At 39.1% G+C, this 23,497-nt stretch overlaps 1 protein-coding gene across 1 annotated transcript in view; it reads left to right on the forward strand.

The window, feature by feature from the left end:
* Positions 1-516: 516 nt before the first annotated feature.
* The window catches only part of LOC145982702 (uncharacterized protein CG3556-like), a gene marked incomplete at its 3' end in the record, with an annotated part of 219,909 nt that continues 196,928 nt past the window's right edge, over positions 517-23,497 (forward strand). The window contains exon 1 of the mRNA XM_083116070.1: positions 517-645. Within this exon, the coding sequence (XP_082972196.1) occupies positions 579-645 (67 nt within the window). The remainder of the gene's footprint in view (positions 646-23,497) is intronic.

The following is a 23,497-nucleotide window of genomic DNA, read 5'->3' on the forward strand; positions in this document are numbered from 1 at the left end:
ACGTGGGTAACCGCGACGGAGCTAGGGCGCAGGTTCCTCCGCATTTTACATTTCGCTGATTATCGACCCGATTATCGAGTTGCGTTACGAAATACACAACGTGAACACCAAATAAACGAAATAGACGCCTTACACTTTGTAACCAACTACACGCGTGAGTGCAAGGAGAGTCAAAAAGTGCATCGAACTAGTCAGGGCCATTTTAATCTTTATTCATGTATTCGTATCAGAAATGGCTTGAAATGATTTTAAAACATGAAACCTTCATTTATTCAGCCTGGAATTTTAAAACACAGGTACGTTTTACAGCAATTATCAACCTACTTGTAATAGGTATATCATAAAAAAACTGTTAACAAATCACCCCTCCCCCAATATTCCTCAAGAGCTGACGCTACTGAACATGGAACTTTTTGTTTCATCTGCTTCTGTTCAAATATACTATTTTCGTGTTATATTTATAGTGGTACAGAAATTAATAACCTAATAAATCTGCCTATTCTTCCTTTCAGATAATATCAGCACTCGCCTGCCATTTTTCGACACAGTAGAAAAATCTTGGAACATTCACAGAAAAGATGGTAATTGCAGCTTTGGTGCTGGCAACTGTGGCGCTACTGTCGTTCTCTTCAGCTGAGAATGCAGGTAGGTGACCATTTTGTTTTCTCATGCTTGAAATATTTGGCCTGCAGATTCCTTAAATTGGGATATTCAAAGCGTGACTTGTTCATTATACACAGTCCGACAATTAAAAAATGAGACTGATTTTATGTTTCCCCATGTGTGCATTCTACGTATCTGTGAAGTAACATGTTTGGGTCCATGATATGTAACCTGGCAACACCTCATGAACTTGCGATGGGCATGCTGGGAATTATGCCGCCATGTTGTAAGGGTGTCGTCACGTGATCGCCACGGAGTAGCGAATGAGCATCAAATTTCATGAAGGACATTCAGGAAACTGTTTGCGGGAATGAACATACGTATCTTAAATTCGATTGTAGTGGTGGACGAAACAGAATATTTTTGCTACGGTCCTCATACAAAACCACAAATCACATAATGGAAGTTGGTAAATTTAAGTTACAAGAAAATACAGCTTCAAAAATCAAATTTGAATACTATTGTGTAAGGTACTGCCACCTAGTAGGACAATGCTGTGTTTCTTATTACACCAAAGGCACTATTCATCATGAATTTGTCCCAGAGGGAGAAATTCTAATTGGATGTTACTATTGTAGTGCTACGAATGATTATGAAAGAGAACTGACTGTATCCGACTTCAGTATCTTGAGCCGGGCAGCTGGTTCCTGTTCCACAATAATGAATGGTGCATTCCTAGTTCAAAAACAAGTGAATGGCATAGGCGTGCGCAGCCCCTCTGATTAGGGGGGGGGGGGCAAAAGCCTTGATGAAAGTTCAGTCGGGAAAGAAAAATCTCATTTTATCTCAACCTTTAATTTTAAGTGCATTCATGGATATATATATATATTTATATATATAACATATTATTTAAATACATTACATAACCAATTCATCCGCCCCATAACAAACCAAATGCAAAAATGATATAAATTGTCTTTGAAATGTGCGCGTACCTTTTCCTCTAAAGTAAACTGTTATAACAGGAACCGTCTGAAGTACTTAGTTGTTGCTACTTGTCCCTCTGGTAATTCAAAATGTATTACAGAAAAGAAAGAAATTGCGAGCGAAGCGATCAAGAACATTTTTCGATCCAAATGTATATAAATTCAAAACAGTATTGATTTATAGCGTGCAAAGAAAATTATGGGATGCCATAGCATTCTCGTTTACAACTTTTTTCATTCGGATCGTTCGGCATAGAGGGACAACTCTCGCAGCTCCCTAGCTACTACTGGTCTGAACTTGACAAGACTGTAAGAAAAGCAGATATTGCGAGCGAAGATAACAAGAAAATTTTACGAAATGAATTTTTATTTGTATAAAATTTGAAGTCGAGGGGCAATTGCTCCTCTGTGCTCCCCTGCAGGTTCTCCTACCCGTCTGGAAGAAATAATGCAAGATAGACATGAAAACTAATTTCATCTTCAGTATTCTTTTGTCCTGCTACTCTTAGATTCTGCTAGACTTGCATTCTTTCACATCAATGTTTGCCCCCCTAGAATTGATTTCCGTCTAAGGTTGGGAAGTGGCAATGTCCCCCTGCCCCCTTCTGGTTGCGCCACTGAACGCTCTTCTCCCGTAGTTGCTTCGAACTTTCATCGGCTTGAAAATACTTCATTTTCTTTACGAGTATAATCTAATTAATAACAGCAATGAGATTCCTCTACACTAAATTTCTAAGTGAAAGTGTATAATAATATAGGGGCATGGAAAGTTTGGAACGGGGAGGCAAGCAAAGCCACATCTCCCCCTTCGAAAACGAATGTCAACCTAAAAGTATATATTTTGCACGTATAATTTGATTTCAGTTATAGTAATTTACATTAATTATTATGCGATAATTTCAAATTGAAGAGGTGTTTTTTGAGGGGGCAATATGCCCCGTTGTAAAAATATGCGAACCTTCGTGATTAGGGGAGCAACTGCCCCCCTTGCCCCCCGTGCGCACGCCTATGGTGAATGTGTTCAATCAACCTTCCTACTGCCAACTGTGATTGTTTCCTGTCATCGACTTGCACGCAACATTATGTGTGTAGGTCTGCTACACTTAATTTACACTCTGGCTCTAGAACCTGTAGAACAATGCGCACATAACGGTAGAGAAGCGGGCGGAGCAAAGGAATGCGCGCTGCTGAAACTAGCTGGTAGCTGCAACAGCGTTTTTCCCTTCACGCGTTCATTTTTCGTTCCTTCGCTCTAGAGATTCCCTGGACAGAGTGTAGTCGTTGTCATGCACGTAACCAGAGGGAGGGCTCTGGGGGCTGAAGCCCCCCCGACAAATATCTAATGAATACTGGTAATTAATTTTACTTCCTTACCAGGATTAAACTTCGTGTACAACAAGTTTTAATATACTGAAAAATTTATCTTCCGGGCTTCAACCTCCCCCCCCCAAACTTGTTAGCATTTAGATGGTGGCTGCTGATAAGGGATGAGCCCCTCCCGAAATAAAATTCTGGCTACGGACCTGGTCGTCGTGTTATACTAATGTGTGGTGGTGACATAGTCGAATATTTTTAGAGTGTGACTGCGTGAGCTTGTGTAAAACTGCAAAAAAATTGTGAAAGTATTTTATGCGATGTTTGTTTGTTTTAGTTTGGTTTTTAAGTTCACTTTATACACGGCAAGGCTAATTGGGACTGGACATAGAGTTTAAAGTGGAATCGGAACCACAGGGTATCGAATCCGGGACCTTCTGATTAGAAGGAGACTACGTTACCACTATATAATCGGGGTGGGAGTAGTATTCTATGCGAAAAGAGGCAGTTGGTAATTCTTCGCACTGAAGCACTGAATTTGTCTCTACAAAAGTTGTCATAACTTTGTTCACGATGACAATTACACCGACGACAATTAAGGCCGTTACTTGCGGTATGCTCCAGCCCGTCTCCCCCACGCAGGCAGCGCCGTCACATACACATGTTCCATACAAGACCATCCCGGCGTGCACACGTAAACTCTGCGGGTGACAGGTGTGCCGCAGTGCGTAACATGAAGCAGACGTAAAACGGAGACTCGCTGTCCGCAGGTCCGTGTAATAAAGTGGCCCGCGGGGGTCGTTAAGGGCGGGAGGGGGGGCCCGTGCCCCCTTCCGGAGGGTCGCCGCATACGCTCCGTCCCCAGGGACCAGGTGAGACGCGGAGAACGTCATTGGAGTGAAGCGCGATGCGGGTCCTGTTGCATCAATAAAACAGCACGCCGCCGTTTCCTGCCGAATTTCCCTCTCGCTTCCTCCGGCCTTGTCTGTTACGTACGGTTGTTACGTCGAGTGCTATGTCCCGCTGACGTCGCCTCTCGGTTGACTTTCTCTTGATCCATTACAAGGGCACGTTCGCCTCTGATGGATCAACGGCAGGTGACGTTGAGGCCTTTCCATGCGTTTCCTGAGTAGCGATGGTACCGAGGAAGACTGAACGAGGATGCTCATTTTGGTATCGTCTCCAGTTGCCAAAGTCTGGCTCTTTTTAACTCAAGTCTCCAATTGGAAGTGATTCTAACATGTTCTCGGTCTGGTCACTACTTATTACTGAAAGCTTCATTCTCGGTCTGGTCACAACTTATTAATAACTGTCTTGATCTCAGGTTGGCCACAACTTATTACTGAATGTTTCATTCTCGGTCTGGTCACAACTTATTATTCACTGTCTCGTTCTCGGGCTGGCCACGAAACTCGTATGACTACCATGCTAAAGGTCCCGGGTTCGATCCCCGGCCGGTTCAAATCCGGGAACTCTTGTAACGATGGAAGCGGCCCCGGCGCCCACCCAGCGTCGAATAACATGGGTACCTGGGAGTAACCCTAGGGGGTAAAGGCGGTCAGGGGCGTGATGCTGATCACATCACCCTTACTCACGACCGGATCAAGAAAGTGTGGGGCGTTACCGCCACACCACCTATACGCCTTCATGGCGTGATGCTATGCACAGGGGAGCACTTTATTCTCGGTCTGATCACGACTTATTAACGACTGTCTCTTTCTCCGGCTGGCCCACACTTATTAGTGAATGCATTCTCTGTCTGGTCACGACTTGTTACTGAATGCTTTATTCTCGGTCTGGTCACGACTTATTAACGACTGTCTCATTCCTGGTCTTGCGTTTATCTAAAGGGAGAAATAATTCAATATTAAATTATTTTGATATATCATACGAGACTGAAACAAGATGGATACTACGAGTTGGAGGATGAGGCGAGAAAGAAACAAACATTTTAAAACTTTGAAAAACTAAATATGCTGACCAACGCAGTAATTTATTTTATTAAAAACATAAACTAACGTAACGTTTCAACCTTCTAGCAAGGTCTTCTTCAGACTCTGTATCAAGTACAAAAGTAACCAGATACAACAAAAGGGCATTATATATACACGAACATTACTCCCTCCAGACTATTTAGAAAGTTGTTTGGAACTTTCTAGCAGATGACTTTCACTTTCCAACTTTACTTTCACCTAAAAGGCTAAACACAATTACTTCCATATAGAATGTGGTTGGACTTTTTAATCTCACGCTCTTTTCCCTTCATTTTTCTTCCTTCTCCTCTCCTCTTTTTCTCTTGTCCTTTCCACTCTTTCCAACATCTTCTTCCATTCTTTGTTTAACTTCAGTCCCCCATTCCAGTTCATTGTGTCTTCTTCGCCTTTCTTCTCTATTTCCTTGGCTTCCTTCCATTTTCTCACTAGCATTCTCTTCTCCCTTCCTATTTGCTTAGCCTCATCCCACTCTATGTCATGTCCTGTTTCTCTCGTGTGTTTAAATATTGCATTTCTCTCTTTCTTAAGTCGTACATCATCCCTATGTTGTTTCAACCTGTCTTTCAGCCTTTTTTTCCTTTCTCCTATGTACACACTCTGGGCAACTTTGGACGGCGCAGAAATGCGAAAACGAAAATAGTTATTAAAAAATCTACTTCTCCTAAACCTAATGTTGGTTTATTATGGTGGACAAAGGGGCGTGTCGAATACAAATTTCGTTTGTAAAATTTCGACCTACTTCTTCTTCTTACATTAACTTTCGTTACTGGGAGGCAAAATGTATAAATTTCACTTCCGCTAAGATTTCTATTATACGCAATAGGTACGACCATTAGTTCTCCAGCTAAGATTTTCATTTTCCGCGGCAAGTTTAAAACCGAGCGTTTGGAAAGTTCCTGTCCGTAGAGGCTAGCAGATGGGAGAGGCTCTTGCCCGCTTAAGATGGAGTTAGGTAACACACACGCATTGCGGTGAAGCGGACATTTCAGGGGCTAGGTTCCTTTTTCAATGCAGTTGACTGTACACTCAGCGGCAATAAAAATGAAACACCTACATCCTAAAATACCTACTTCGCTAGAATGCGTTACGTGTGTTGTCTAACTTCACGGCGATAAGCAAACTTTATATTTACAACGGAAAGTTCTGCTATCGGTGTAGAGTTATGCAGCACACATAACAAATTGCATTAGGATTTAGCTGTTCCATTTTTTTATTGCCTTTAAGTGTACATGCATGATTTGAAACCTAAAAGTAGAGAAATCTTAACAATGGTTATTGCTAGGGCTAGGATTATTATGACCTAAAAATCACCAAAATATGCAAAATAAAATATGAGCTTATGACCTAAAATTTTACAAAATATGCACTATAATTTTAAAAATATGCCCTTATAACTAGACTGTTTCAAACATCAATATCTAACATATGATGAGATATTTGCACATACGTATTTTTTTTAGTTCACTTTATGCGCCATGCGTTGAAATGCACAAAGAATTAATAATTTCTGTAAATTTTCAAATAAAAACGAAATAGATTTTGCTACAGTAAAAAACAAACACTTGAATTAACATTGGAGTAAGGACAAATCCACTTCGAAAATGACTGTTTATTGATAGAAAAAGCAAAAATATGCTGAATATGACCGAAAATCCATCAAAATATGCTCTATCACGTAAAAATGGCCAAATATTCCAAAATATGCCCTTAAAAAGCACCTTCATTTAATTAGCTTCTTCATAATATTAATTTCTATATGCTTAGGGAACACATTACCCTTATCAAAAATATGTAATAAAACATGAAAATCGTAGCTCTAGTTATTACACAGTTCGGCACGCTTTGAAAATGTGCTGATATTCTGTTAATTGAAGATTTATTGAAAATTTTAAACGTGTCCTGAGAAGCAAATGCCTCCGCGTCTTATTTAATCTTTCCTAGGTGTTCACTATGGCACAAGTTTGATGCGCATGAAATTAAAATTTTATAATATATTACCTCAGCCTATCCCACCTCTTTTGAAGTGCTGAAACTCTCAAGACTTTCGCGCTGAATTTTAATCGATTTACGATATTAACTGCCGCCTGGATATGAAAGTTAATTTCAGATGCAAGAAGTTCCTTCCACCTTGTATTAGAAAGAAATTTTTGCCCAATACTTTCCGTTACGGGTCATTAGACGTGGAATCAAGTTATTTAAACTGGAAGCGTTCGAGGATTCCAGACACGTTCGCGCAGGCTATCGTCAGGGAAGAACACTTATCACGTGATATTAACGTAAAGCTTGTGGTTATTCTTGTCTTAGTTCTGTCTTTTTCCCTGGTGCGGTGAGCTCGCTGGTGAGGGGTGTTTTCTAAGGTTGTTCTTGATGCAGTGAGACCGGAGGCCTCCCCAATGCACAGTGATCCAGAATGCCAAAAGAAGTGGACAAAAATAGATAATTTTTGCTTTTCGGTAAGGGGATAAAACATGAACACATCTCTGAACAACTACATCGAGCATGAAACTGCCAGACAAATTCTTTTCTCTAAATCGTTTATTTGTTCTTGTTTTCTGGCCTCAAAATTGCGGTTCGTGAAAATGGAATATTCTGACTATATTTTGTACTTATTTCTAAGACACGTTACAGCAATATTTTTTTCGCCGGGCAATAAAATTGTGTTACGTAGACACATAAAAAGAACCGACATTTGAATCATTATACAGGGGTACCCTAAAAGAACTAGACAGTTTAAACGCTTTATAAATTGAAATTTGTTTGTTACATCAGAAAGTATTTAGTACTGTTGTATAGAGAAAGTCTTCAAGTTTACGACCTCCGTTTCCGTTTGTCTTCGTGACGTCATCATCACCCTTGACGCACGTCTAGCAGTATGGCCTCTGTAGCCAGGTGAGAAGGCTTTTTGCGTGATTGGATTTGCAAAAACCAATTCTGTTATAACACCATTAAGCCTTGTTTCCATGGTATGAAAAACTCAATATGCTGACCAAGGCAGAAATTTATTTTATTATAAAACATAAACTAAACGTAACGTTTCAACCTTCTAGCAAGGTCTTCTTCAGACTCTGCACCAAGTACAAGGAGATCTTGCTACAAGGTTGAAACGTTACGTTATGTTTTATAATAAAATAAATTTTTTCCTTGGTCAGCATATTGAGTTTTTCAATTCTGTTAGTATCGTGGGGCCTCGTTTTAGAACACTGTATGGTAAGCAAGCACCCACAAGGCAGTCAATCTATGATTGGAGCAAGACATTTGAGGAAACTGGTTGTCTGTGCAAGGGAAAAAGTCGCGTTTGGGGAGAACTCTGGTATCTGTCAACTTACCACTGTAAAATTCAGGACGTACTCTTCAAACCATGTAAGTATTTCAGCCCTATTATTCGTAGCGTATCTCTCATTTTCGAATTACGCTTAGCCATGTAGCAGGCAGGAAACATCAAAGAATGTTTTAACTTCAGCATAAAGCATTTTCCAGTTATTGCAGAGGTAAAAAGTGGGGTGAAACCGAGAAATGTAGGAGAAGCTTAGGTGGACAGCATGCAAGTTGAATCTTGAACAGGACAGTCGGGGTTTTGGAGTTTGAGACGAGAGTTGTGGATTTTGGATTTGGGAAGGTTGTAATTTTGTCGACAGTCGATCATTATTATGGAAAGTTAACGTCAGTTCAAAAGTTTGTTCAGGAGAGAAGTTCAGAGACAGTTTTAAGATACTAACAACAGTGTGTGTGTGAGAGTTAACTTCGAAACTCTTATTGATCATCTCTTCGAGAACGAGACAGGTAATATGCTTTTTCTCTCATACGTCAACATTGCCAATGCAGTCTTAGGTCACTTTAACTTGAATATCTGTGAGTTCCCATTCATTTAAAAGGTTGTGTAGATTAAGTTTATCTAGGTACCTCCGCAGATGAAGCAAAGAGAGTGATTCCGAGCTACAGCTTCCCCCCAATGGTAAGATCCCCGAACCTGTAAGGTCCTTTATAAACTGTAGAGGCAGCCCCAGTGGCAGTAGCAGTGTAGTGGCCTTTTAAGGTTCTTTACGTATTAAAACTCTTCTTTCTGTAAAACCTTGAAAATTGTCTGTTTCTTTTAGGCTAACCCTGTATAATATTTTAATTTTTGACTTGAAAATACAAAAGTTGAGTTAACATAGCTTTCGCCGCTGTTTCCCGCGACGGATTCTAAAGCAAAGCTTACTTTCAAGTATTGTGAAAACGGTACGGGAGTTTTGCTACTTATGTCAAATTTAGCTTATATGTGAACGTGTGCTCTGCTGTTAATGGGTCAGCTGGCAACCCTGAATCAAACGTGATCACGTGTGTGCGTGCTGTGGAATGGAAGGTCCCTGATTTCGCTATCAGCTTATGCTTAATACATATAGCCAGTGCGGTATTTAAGAAATTTCCAGTGGGGGAAACTTCTTTTAACTGTCTAGTGACACTATGAGATGCACATATATATATACATACAAATACATAAATATATATCTTGTGGCCGCCAGAGGATAGAGGTTGCAGGGGATTTCTCATCAATTTTCAATGGTAAATGGGGTCACTCCACACTTCGTTTTATGTCAATCAACTTTAAAAAAAAAGCTTTGAACAAAACATATTTTCAATGATTGCTGAAAATTTTCAGATTTAAATTTGAGTCTTGACAGAAAGAAAATGTCCACTTTACGATCAGAACAGCTAATTGGGACTGGGCCTACAGTTTTTAAAATACGATTTTGATACATACCCCCACGAATTCTACTCTGGGACCTAACTTTTGGGGATCTGAATAGAACTTGGGCATAATTTTTTGGGGGTAGGGGCTGAATCCAAAAGTTTTCTTCCCCATAAAAAGAGCGCCCAATACTAATGCTCAATTACTGTACATTTACGAAATCATAAAATTTACTCATTAACTTGCTTCTTAGGTCCCAGGAGCTTAACACAAGTTCCATTAACTTGTTAATTCTGAAAATTGTTAGGCCGGCAAGTGCCCCCGCCTAGTTAACCCTAATTAATCTGGAACGCATTGAATACAAGATAATAGCGATTACCACTACTAGTATAAATCTAACGCCCATTATTGTGTTCGTAATTTCATGATTAATTGTTGTTACAGAACTGATCAAGGGAATGAAATCAATATCGATTCTTCTGTATTTTAGTAATGATATTTTATACATGTTTTAGCTTGCTACCAACTTGACAAGACATGCTGAAACCAAAAAATATTTCCAACAAATATCTCCACCTTCCAACTCTCAGTGATGCTGAAAGATTATGTATGTGTAACTTCATCACAGGATACGTCAAGCCATGACCGTGTAATTTTCCATTTGTTAAATTTTTCACGGGCAACCAACAATCAAGAGGATTGAATTTATTGTCTGAATTGTTGCTTCAAGTCCACTTTATGCACAGAAAAGCTAATCGGGACTGTACCTACAGTTTAAAGTGAAATGCGAACCACTATGTGCCTCCACCGGTTATCGAACCCGGGACCCCTTGATTACAAGGCGACGACACTACCACTGCGCCATCGGGGAGGGCACTAACAATCAAAAGGAACTGCCCCCCTTTATTACTGCTGCCTTCTTGTGTTGATACACTTGTAAATTTTCAGAACCGATCCTTTGATCAAAACACTCTACCGCCACCAGCTCAGTTCCAGGAATATAGCAGCGCTTGAGGCCTCATCTGTGTTCTACAAATGGAGCTTCCAGTTGTCAGACAGAAAAATGTTGCTATTGAATTGTGAAGTGAGAGAAAGTAACTGAATTGCCAATTATTTGATGTTCCCCCCAAATATCATTCCCCCTCCAGGGATAATATTTATCAAGCAGGGAGGGGGACACAAGTATCCTGCATATAGCAGTGGTGGTGTAACAGTGATTTATCAAATCATTCCCTAATACCTCCCCCAAAAAACTTTTATGAACACTCTCCCTAAAATTTTCCCCAAAGAGTCGCGCTGTGTAAATGTTACTCAGAAGCAAAATTATTTCGTAAGTCGGAATTATAATAATTACTTTATAGCATTTGATTAACAATACCTTTATTGGTTATACTAATTATTAGAGCCCGGAAGTTCAGGCATTTATTTTCGTTAAAATAGGCAGGCAAAAAGGCATTTATAATGTGGAGAATAGGCACTAAAAATTTAAAAAAAAGGCAAAATAAACCGAAAAAAGGCACATTTGGAAGTCGCGTACTTTTATCTATAATTTCTGGCAAAATGTTAAAATCTAAATTGGGAAGAGCATTTCAATTTTCTCCGTCTTGATTGCACATAACTAACAGTTGGGCTGAAAAGTTCGTAGGCTAACATAGTAAAAAATATTTTTTTGACAAAATTCGATTTTATTATTCAATACAGTTGCCTTCGAAGGCGATACAACGATTATAGGGGTCATACAATTTTTCGATGCCATTTTTATAGTACGATTTCTCTTTAGCCTCAAAATAGGCCTCAGTTTCGGCGATTACCTCTTCATCAGTGCTAAATTTCTTTCCAGCGAGCATTCTTTTAAGGTCTGCAAACAGGAAAAAGTCACTGGGGGCCAGATCTAGAGAATATGGTGGATGGGGAAGCAATTCGTAGTCTAATTCATATAATTTTGCCATCGTTTTCATTGATTTGTGACACGGTGCATTGTCTTGATGAAACAGCACGCGCGGCACCCATTTTGCACACAGCTTTCGCATGTTCAAATATTCATGCACAATATGTCCAACACATTCCTTTGATATTTTTAAAGTCTCAGCTATCTCGATCAACTTCACTTTACGATCATTTAAAATTATTTTGTGGACTTTTTTGATGTTTTCGTCGGTAACAGCCTCTTTGGGGCGTCCACTGCGTGCATCGTCTTCGATGCTCATTTCGCCTCGTTTAAATTTAGCAAACCACTTGATTTTCCTGGTGCAGAGTCCGAATAATGTTTATCAAGCCAAGCCTTGGCTTCAACAGTATTTTTTTTCGCCAAAAAGCAATGCTTCATTAACACACGAAATTCCTTTTTATCCATTTTTTCACAATAACAAAAGCTGCTTCACTCACAATGCTATATCTCACGAACTAATTATCTGGCAGCTGTGAAATTTATACACGTATCTTTTGAAGGTTAGTACTAAGTAAAAATCACATGGATTTAAATCTAGTAACGCCATCTATGAGTCAGCCTACGAACTTTTCAGCCCAACTGTTACAAGGTGCTTTTTAAGTTCTAAACGTTCATTGATAGTCGTCTGTCATAGAGAGTGTTTTTCATAACAGAAAATGATCTTTCTACTTCGACAGAAGTTATTGAAGCATACATAAAACAAGCTAATGTAGCTGGGCTCATTTCGGTAACAGCATTTTCACCTTTAAGAATATCACAAATTGTTTTCAATTGTTTCAACTCCTCATTTGCACTCACTACCCGTTTGCACTTTTCCGCAACAGCTGACCCCTTTTCTCCTGGCACTTCCATAATCTGCTGCATAGATTCCTCGTAGATTTTCATGGATGCTATAATTGTAATTGTCTCTGGCAATGCACCATAATGTGCAAAAATAAATTTGAATAGCACAGGAGCTTTTTCACTTCACGAATTGAAGCCGCTTCATTTTCTGGAAGAGCATCGATAACCTCACTGATTTTTTCAAGGTTGTTAGCATAATATATAGCTGCTGATATCCAGGTTCCCCATCTCGTCAAGACTGGTTGCTGAGATAAACTAAGCTCAATCGCAACTTCCTGGAATTTTCTTCTTCGAGAGGGAGATTTCAGAAATATCTTCTTTGTGTTCGAAATCAACCTGTCCACTTCAGCAGTCAATCATGCACAAGAAATGTTAACCGAAAGGCAATATCCTGACTCAGCATGAAATACTTTTTTCTCACACTTTTCTCCTTCAGCAATGTTGAAACATGCGTGAGTTCAATATTACTTAAATAAGGCGAAAATTATTCACATAATAAACGGAAGAAAAATAAATGCGAACAACGTTCTTTGGGAGAAGAATAATGTATATACCCTTTTTTCAAAAAAAAGATTGTCAAATTTCATTGAAAAAGGCAAAAAAAGGCATTATAATTAAAAATAGGCAGTGGGGTCCCAAATAGGCAAAATAGGCAAAATGAAAAGGCTTCCAAAACATTCGAAACAACATAAGAAACGTATATCCGGAAAAATTTTATCATTATATGCAGTAGATAAAAAGAGGCATTTTGCAAAACTTCCGGGCTCTACTAATTATACTACTTTTGAACATCTTCATTGTAGTTAACAATTGATAAAAATGAGGGAAAAAATGTTGAAATACAAACTTCAAACATAGGAGTACACTTACACAGGCGATGTTTCTACATGTGTCGCGTGTCGCTTCGGTCTGAAAGCTGCCTTGGACCGAAGAACCGATGTCGCTTTGGTGTGAAATCCCCGTATCGCTTGTCGCGTGCCGCATTGGTCTAATATCTCCTTGAGGAAACGGTGCAGTCAGAGCTTGTGTCCCTACGGTTCGAAAGGCTGCATTGATTACCGACTGCTCGCTTCTAAGCGACACTCGTGGTTTGTTGCCTCGATATGATATCTCTCAGGATATTATTTATATTCCAATAACATAGAAAAATAAACTCTAGTACACAATCCAACACCTGACGTCCAGAATCACATTGCGATGTTTCTTCTCGTATTGCGCATGCTATTTATTTATTTTATTTTTCTTTTCTTTCCAAATTTATGCTATTTCGTGACTTCAAATCACTCCACAAATATAAGTGTTTCCATCAATTCACTTACCGCATTTCAAGACAAACAAATCTACACAATATATTCCAAAAACTAAAAACTCAATATTCTGACCAAGGCAGAATTTATTTTAATTTAAAACATAAACTAAACGTTACGTTTCAACCTTCTAGCAAAGTCTTCTTCAGACTCTGTATCAAATACAAATGAAAATTTGTTACAGAGTCTGAAGAAGACCTTGCTAGAAGAAACGTATAACGTTTACTTTATGTTTTAAAATAAAATAAATTCTGCCTTGGTCAGCATATTGAGTTTTTGGTTATCATGGAAACAATGCTTCATGGTGTTATCCGAAAACTAACTAAGCCGAATTACATTCATAAGAAAATTAGTTGCGATACTGATCACACTGCCATCTATGTTGTCATCCGTCTCGTGAACCAGTTTCTTGGATCGTTTTCCACACTACGTATTCAAGGCGCTGTACCTCAAGAGGTGGTTCATAAGTTTGCCACATAGTGGCACCACTAACCAAGAAGTAATTTAGTGTAATCGTTTTGGTCTATAAGATAGTTTTGCCCTGGTCTGTCCTAAAGAACAACGTTGTCTTATTCAGAATGCAAAATCCCTTGAATAACAATCTGGTTTCTATTCGTGAATATAATAAAAATCAATGTGAAACAGCGTTAGTTGAAGTCATTGAATGAGTGTTTCTATTTGTTTTGCGAGCGCCAAAATTTTTTTTTGAGAAATTTACAAGCATCATACAGTTAGTTATGTGTAAATAGCATGCATAATGGTCAGAAAATTCACTATTTTATGCAACATCAGTGTGCTACTTCTACTTTCCAACATTACTAGTTCTGTAGCATTCACCACAGTGTAAGATATAAAATTGTTCTTTTATCAGATGGAAAGTAAAGCTGTCCCTGTTCTTTACGTAATTTACTTAAATTCTGTTTTACAAACTTGTTTTAATAGTTTGCACCAGGGGCGTATATTCTAGGCTAGCTAGGCTACCTGCGAAGCCTGAAGTCTAGATAATAAAATACTGGATAAAATCTATCAGAAATTGTAAATAAAGTTATTCATATCAGTGTGATGATGATGATCGTGATTCAGGAGTTGGCAACCTGATTTCCTATGAGTTGGCAACCTCATTTCCTATGAGTTGGCAACCTCATTTCTTACGAGTTGGTAAACTAGTTTCTATTCATAGCTTAGGACCACGTCACATAGTGAGATAGTCCAGATCTTGGACTCGGTATACGCCACTGGTTTGCACAATATATAATAATATATTAAAGCCTATTTTTTTGGTAAACCTGATGGTAAGAGACCTGTAGGAAGGTCAAGTCGAAGATGGAGGGTTAACGTTGAGATTGACCTAAGGGAAATCTGTATGGATGGAAAAGATTGGATTGATCTTGCCCAGGATAGGGACAGAAGAAGGCTTGTTTTGCTCCAGCCATAAACCTTCGAGTTTAAGAATGCTAGAGAGTAAGAAGTAATATTAAATCTAAATGTCTAAAAATTTAGAAAACAAGTTCGTTAAATGCGGTAACATAGAGAATATACAACTGTTTGGAAGTTAAGTTTTGAAATATGGAAAAGTCTAAAAATGTGTATGTTTCTGACAACCTGGTTAATTGACGAAGTAACTCCGTGTTTCAAAAGCGTAAACAACTGTCAAGATGATGTTTATTGAGCCAAGTAAGAGGAATTAGGAACTGGAAACTCGAATCTCCGATAAAAAGTAAAGCATTAAACTTTCCGACTCTCCTGGGAGATTCCACCATTAGCTTTCAACGCCAGACTTGATGTTGATTGAGGCAATGAATTCTCAAATCGAGAAATCCAACCATTGTCGACTCTGTCTTGTCTTTCGCAGAAGCTTAATCAGAGGCGGATTTATTTATGAGATGTACCTAGTTGGTTTTTGTTGCGCAATTTGCATTTAAATATCGTTTCGGCCACCGGAAAGAGAAGGGCCAATCACATCAATGGAAATCTTGTGCAATAAGTTCACTACGACAGTCAAAGTGATTTGCAGTTCTGTAAACTACTAAAAGCCTGTTAAAATTGTAGGCTAATGTAACAGTTCGTTGAACAATTTAAGCTGTTGACCAGTCAATATAGCGTTCATATCTGTAATAATTCCGTAAAAGCTGTGTTTTGATCAATTGTTAGACCACTGCTAGAAGTGCACACTCGCAAAATTCCTTCCCTCCCCAACTATGCGTAGACTCTCAGTTCCTGATCTATATAAACATAAATCTTTTTCCAGTCTTGATCCTCATTAGATGGGCTATGAAAAAGATTCTGCTTGCTCTTTCGCTAATGTCAGTTGTTTTCCGTAACTTACAAAATGAATTTTTTCTAGTACCTTTATCAAGTTTTTACCTTGTAACTTTTGAATAAATTAAGTGACAGGAAATTGTTTCAAATAAAAGTTGTAGCCTAATTTGTAATCTTCAAAACGATATAAACTTTGTAAGTTATGTATAATGTATGCTTTTGAAATGTGACTCCAAATGGGGGATAGTGCTAAAATGTGCAAATTGTTAGCATAGATACAGATGATATTGCTTTCAACTTCTATTCATAGATGGCAGTAAGTAAATATTTCTATACTACTATTATAATTACACATAAAGAAAGGACAAGTATAAATAAATAGGTTTATATGTTATTAGGTATACTATCACTTTTGTATACAGTCCTGGGAAATGTAGATTTTGGAGGGGTTAATCATAATTTGATGATGACACTGAAATGAGATCCTAGAACAAAAACGATAGAATTGAACTAGAAGTACTGTATCAGATTCTTGCATTATACTGTTCCACTATATATTGTTCTTGGCTGTTGCTACGGACCGGCCAAGAGGGACAAGTATTGGCACGCTATTAATATTTTTGTTTACAAATATTGACAGCCTTGTCCAGAATATGAATATTCAAGCTTTCCCCTCTTCGTTAGGCGTGTGAGTAACATCCATACTCATTGCGAGATTGAATATGGGTAGGTGGACCACCAACGCGACTAAGTATGTAATACAGTAAAATTTCTCAATAACGGACAGGCTTGGGGAAAAAATAAATGTCTGTTATTAAGAAGTGTCCGTTATTCAGAAAAAAGTGAAGGTTCTTACACAATAGGATAAGCATATTACAGTACGTGTTTTACGAACATAATGGTTTTTTCCTACATACGTGAAGGAACAAGATACAAAATACTACATACGGTGAATTTAAATTTACCAAAGTATCCCTACATACATTACAAATTTCAAAAAAGAAAATACATAGCAGAAGTGACTCACACTTCTGAAGATAACCACAAAGAATACTCCACTGTCTGGACTTTTAAAAAGAAATACCTTCGGTGTAACATGTAACAATGCGCGCTAGTTGGAAATACTGGCCATTGGTGTGTCGAATTCCAGGAAATGCGACCGTTTTCTTTCAGGATGTCCGTTATTAATAAGTTCCATTTGCTTTGGGGAGGTAGTTTTCAATGTCCGCGTCCGTTATTAAGAAGTAATGTTGCCATTAAACCCCATTATAACACCATTAAGCCTTGTTTCCATGATATGAAAAACTCAATATGCTGACCAAAGCAGTAATTTATTTTATTATAAAACATAAACTAAACGTAACGTTTCAACCTTCTAGCAAGGTCTTCTTCAGACTCTGCACCAAGTACAAATGTAACAAGGTACAAAAACAGGACGATATATATACACTAACATTACTCCCCTCCGATAAAGAGTCCAACCACATTCTAGATGGAAGAAAATATGTTTAGCCTTTTAGGTGAAAGTACAGTTGACAAGGGAAAGCCACCTGCTAGAATGTTCCAGAACAACGTTCTAATAGTCTGACGAGGAATTTAATATTGTCCGTAATTTAGAAGTGTTCGCTATTCAGAGGTGTTCTTTAGGAGAAGTTTTACTGTACAAAATTACGCGACTAACGATGGTTTAAGTTCATAATTAAATAATTCAGTTACAGAGTTCTTCCGTTCATGATTTTATGTTATTGCTGGATGAACCGATTCTGCAATACTTTTAGGCATTCTCTACACCAGCAGTTCTCAAACTTTTTCTTGTTGTACCCTGCAGTTGTAACTAAACAACTAATGTAGCCTCTCCTTAGGTTTTCTCCGAATAGTGGGTTTTGGGAATTTTTTTTGGGCTACCTGATTCTTGGGGCGTTTTAGATATGTTGGAGGCGTGTATCGCCAATAGAGCAAAATGGACGTTTATGATTTTATTGGGTGTTCTCATATTTACAATCTTTATGATTACTAGCAATGACAAAAATAAAAATGTGAAACATGTGTATGCTAGGAAGTATATAAAAAACTTTAATTTTCAAAAAAACAATTTCAGTTAATGGAAGAAAAAAGAGTATTGAACAAAAATAAGTTTGTAAACAAACTGTGAAGCACAATTTTGGAGTTTTTATTGTAAATCCTCAGAGTTTCTAGTGAGAAGGATATGCCTGCATAGCCTGGTTCAGTTTCTTGATGTCTGGTTGCGCACCTGAAACTTTCAAGCGGAAATTCTGCTCCAAATTTAGTCTGTTTCGGTACTTGTTTTCTTAGATACACCATGGATGAAAAATCACTCTCCGATCTGATTGCGTACTCCCTTCAAGTAGTACAGTCATGATAATAACTAGGGAGGGGATTTTAAGGTGCAGCACCTTTCCAAAAATATAGCTGTTTTCACATCGATCGTTTGAGATATGTATTTTAGGACATGAAATCAGGTAAAATGAACACACTTTGTTGCACCATTTCTCTATTAGCACATTTATCCCCTTTTTACCCCCTCTTTTATGCTCCCGCACCTTTTTCCTTAATTTTCTTTCATGTTTTGTTAAAACATTGGACAGAAAAATAAATGATTTTCAATCTTCTTGACCAGCTACATAATATCCTATAGTCTCATTTTGTAGAGCAGAACGAGAGCTATAAAATGGTATAATATAATCATTGCAGCCCCAATAGTTCCCAAGATAATGTAGCAAAACCCACGAGAGAAAACACAAACTTCAGGAAAACCTATTCGGCAGAACGACTGTTCTCTCTGCGGTCCGCGCGCATTATATATAGAAGGCGCAGAATAAAGAGAGTATTTTATCAGCACCATCTATTGAACCTTTTTGAAAACATTTTCAGAACATTTTTCCCCCGTTCCCGACCATACTTTTCCACCTAAAAATCTTTTCGCTAGTAATAACTCATTCAATTTGCACACTCAAGAGTAACCTTGTGATTTCCATAATGTGTTGAAGAGATAGAAAAATTTGGTCAAGTACTGAGCAACTCAATACAGAGTTCACACTCTTTCCAAACGTTTTGCTAGTCTCCACATAAGCTTTATTATTCCTAGACAGGCCTCAAATCAATTGCGCAAACTCAATAGCAAAGCAAATGCATTACTGCGGACGTGTTTGACAATTTCATGGAAATGTGTTTACTTTGGATGTGAATCATACACAGTGTTGGAAATGTTTTCAACAAATGAACACAGACGATCAATAGACAGGGAGAATGTTATTATCATGTCACGAAATATGATTACAATGATATTGTTATAACAGATAATGATAATATGGGATTTTGGTGAGTTTGTACACAGAATCAAAGTTGTAGCAGTACCTTTAACAGGAGTTGCATTATTATTATTATCTTCTTTGATTGAGGGGTGTAAGGGGGGTGACCTCTTTACAAGGCACACACAAGTGACAACCTCACTCCTACTTAGTACATCCCGATAACTGCAGTCATATGCAGGGCAACGACGCCCTGGCGTCTGGACCTGCGACCAGTATAATTCTCTGTAAGGCTGCGTTTTCCTGTTTTGACCTTACATGTGCTGAGTGTCCCTTTACAGCCTCAGCTTTTAATCTAGGAAAGGAGATTTTAGCCCTCAGATAGAGATGATGTTTTTAGTAACGATAAGTAGCTCGACCAGTATAATTTGATGTAATTTCCAATCTTTTTGACTGATTGATTGAGTGATGTGTTTGGGTTTATTTTATCTCGCTTTTCTCCCACTTTTGGCTAATCGTGAAGATGAGAATGGGCGACGATATGATGAAATTGATGAAGGTATTCTCATAAGGAACAACCATGCCCAGGCCGGGATTCGAACCCGGACACCTGGCCTCGTAGCACACTCCGTCACGGAGGCCGGCTATAACTACTTCCTTGGCTCCCTTTCTTCAATAGTCGAGACAGAGAATTCAATTGTTCTTCTGTCGTTCATTCTTTGACGAGTCTTTCAAACGACTGACATTGTCTTATTGCTTTCTGCAGTTCAAAAGCCTTCTCATGGAATTCTTTTCTGGATTTTCTCTTATCCTACTTCTTAGAATCTTCTTATTGATTTCTACCTCCTTATTTCTTGTACTTGTGAATATCCTTTCAAAGATCATTCTTTTCCAATGATTCCCTCACATGAATCCTTCCTGACTTCTGTCCTCTGCACTTCAACTGCTTATTCCTTGTTGTACATTTATCATTTCCTTTCTTCTAGAGCAGTGGTTTCCAACTTCAAAAGGTCCGAGGGCCAAAATTATATCCAGCAGTTGATTGGCGGGCCGCATTTTTGGGGGGGGGGATTAAAAATTACAAAAATTGTAAGTACTGAACCGAAAATGTAGTACTTTCGCATGATCTAAATTTCTAAAATCAGGCAATAAAAATAATGCATTCACAAATCAAAATTGTATAATTAGAATTTATTTATTAAAAACCCAATACTTATGAATAATAATCCTTCATAGCAAGTGTTCAATGTGAAAATTGAGGCCGATCTGCTTCTTTTATTAAAGTTGGAATGACCACTTGAATTTCTGTATTTGAAAGTCTCGGAAGGTGAAGCAGTGAAGAATCTGCCAGTCGGCTTCTGTAGCGGTTCTTGATGAACTTCATTGAAGAAAAAACACTTTCACACGTGTATGTGCTGCCGAACATCCATGTCATTCTTTGTCCAAAACTACGAAGGTTTGGAAAGCGTTCCTTTGAAAGGTATTTGAAAAACTCTGGCCCCTTTTCTTGCCTAGTTTGAAGGAAATCGCCTTGCAAATCACACAATTCAAGTTGGAGAGAAAAGCTTCTTGTTCTTCGATATTAACGCCAAGAGGATTGCTAAATAAATAGCTGGATGCTGCTTTTACGTTCTTCAAAATCTTTAAATCTGGACTCACACTCATCCATTATTTCTTTAATATTTACACTGAATTCTGAGAAGTCCAGTGTTTCTTCATCTCCTGCTAGTCGCCGACAGCTTGGAAAATGGACCAGGTTATTCCTCTCCAAAGCAACGTTGAAAATCTTCAGTTTATTACGAAACCCATTTATATTTCCCATTAAATCTGACACCAGCTGGTTTCTTCCCTGCAGATTCAAGTTCAGTTCGTTCAGATGACCTGTGATATCTGTTAGAAACGCCAGTTGTTTAAGGAAATTCATAAATAGAACGTATTTTAATAAAAATCCATAAAATTAATGTATTTTGGAAACTGGTTTCGCGGGCCGCCAGTTGGAAATCCCTGTTCTAGAGATAAAAATTCCTGTCGCCTGCCCATGGGACGGAGTGGTTAGATAAACGTGCTACGTAGCAAGAAGTTTGATGTTCAAACCTGGTCATGGCATACAGTTTGTCCCATCATCACTTCATTAGCTCATCTTCATCGTGGCTATTAACAGACACGCAAACTGACAGAAATATTAATTGAATAGGGGGCCAATATTTTCAATGGGCAAGGAATCGTTTTGCTCCTCTTCTTTTGGCAGATCTCTGTGGTTACCACACGCCGCTTTGGGTCTCAGGTTCTAATCCCGGTCTGGTCATTCTGGTTCCTTGTTAGTGTTCCTTCTTCAATTCCATCATAACATCCTCATCGTCGCTATTAGACAAAAGTGGCAGAAAAGCGGCTCTCAATATCAACTCTTCTTTTTGTTCCCTTTTCTTTTTGGGACCTTAGCTCTTAGAGCCCAGGGCAACAGTCCTCCTAGTCTCCCCTTTACAGGCACGGCTGTGCTGCCTTGCCTAACCTATTCGTGTACGCATACAGAAAATTAGATTGATTTGTTGTCTTAAGTCAACTTTAATCACGAAAATGCTAATCGGGACTGGACGTGAGATCCGAACCCACCGGGTATTGAACCCGGAACCCCTTGATTACAAGAAGACGACGTTACTACTACCACATCGGGGAGGCCCAGGTCGAGAGGGATCGACCAATGAACGCATGAGAGGGGAAGTGAGTGCATGGAGGGGAAAACGCGGCCGCAGCTACCAGCAGTTTGCAGCAACGCGCATTACTTTGCTCTGTCATTCTCTTTTTCTCCACCGTTATGCGCGGCACTTGTAACGACCCTGCGTGGTCGCCACATTTAACGACCCTGCGAGGTCGCAATATTATATTTTGTTAAGAAGGTATGGATGAAGAATGCATGCTAAATGTTTAAATGTGTTAACGGATCCACCTCTACGTTTATTAGTTTCCCTTATTATTATTTGACCCTTCGTGGTCGCTGTATTCTGTAAATGTTAACAGGTCCACCTCTACGTTTATTAACTTCGCTCATTATTAGACCCTGCGTGGTCGTTGTATTTGGTAAATGTTATCATTTATTGTCATTTACTCTGTTCAATTCGTTGCAAAGTCCTGCGAGGCTCATTATTAATTGTATTGTCTGAATGCACACAGTTTTAGTTTATATTGTCACGTGGAACTAGTGATTTTCCAACTAGTGTTTTCTTAATGTCACTTCTTGGATGTTTCTCAGTACGAAGGTTGCAATATGTAAAAAAATGAGTTAGCAACGCGTACTTGTGGTTACTATTTTCACCACCCATGCGCCACCGCGAGTATAAAGCCAGCGCAGCGAGGCCGAAGTTCAGTTGGCTTTCAGGTCGGCTCCCGATAAGATCTCTCTTACCAACGGACCTGGAAGAAGGATAACTCCGCTCTTGCGAGAGTCCAAGCATCCTAAGGAAGGAAGGAAGTTGCACTCCGCTCTTGCGAGAGGCCAAGCACCCAAGAGAAGTTGTCCTCCGCCTGCGGGCGAGAGAAGCCGCACTCCGCCTTCCAGCGAGAGAGGTTGAACTCTGCCTTTGGCAAGAGAACCCACTCCACTTTCGAGTGAGAGATACCCCACTCCGCTTATTGGCGAGAGAGAACAACTCCACTTTAGAGTGAGAGGACCCGCTCCGCTTCCTGCGAGAGGTTTCCTTCCCCTATCAACCTGCGGCACCCCGCCAGGGTAGTGTGGCGTTGGGTTTCCAGACAACCTACGGCGACCAGGCCCTAAATAAAATTAGGTCCCCATACTCCCCATTGGAGCCTCACTGCGAGGAATGAATTGGATGTTCCCTGCTCCCCCCTTATCTCTTCGAGTCTAAAGGTGGTACAGGTAAATGCACGTGAGTGGTAAGGGTAAAGGTAAAGACACGTGTGTAAGTGTGCTAACGGACATCCTTGTGATACGATTATAATAAACTGTTACATCTATATATATAAATCTGGTTTAGTCTTTCTTTACACCCAGCAAGCCCTGAGATATTTCTGAGTCTTTGTACTACGACTGAATCAGTTAGCACATATGGGTAAACTTTTGTCGACCACCCAACTGCAGTGTTTAGCGTGTTGAACGCAGCCAGTACCAGTACTCCTGCACTGTGGTGCTGAGCACTGCGTGGGTGGACGTTGCACACTGTTCCACAGATTCCCGATGCAGAATATAGGTATTTTTCTCAGGAATGTGAGTAGATTAGGCAGATCGGATTTTCAATTTTCACCGCTTTGCTTTGTGACACTGTGCACCGACCGTTGCGCCATGTCCTA

This window comes from Lepisma saccharinum, unplaced genomic scaffold (genome assembly GCF_977018435.1).
Source record: "Lepisma saccharinum unplaced genomic scaffold, izLepSacc3.1 HAP1_SCAFFOLD_345, whole genome shotgun sequence".
NCBI lineage: Eukaryota > Metazoa > Arthropoda > Insecta > Zygentoma > Lepismatidae > Lepisma > Lepisma saccharinum.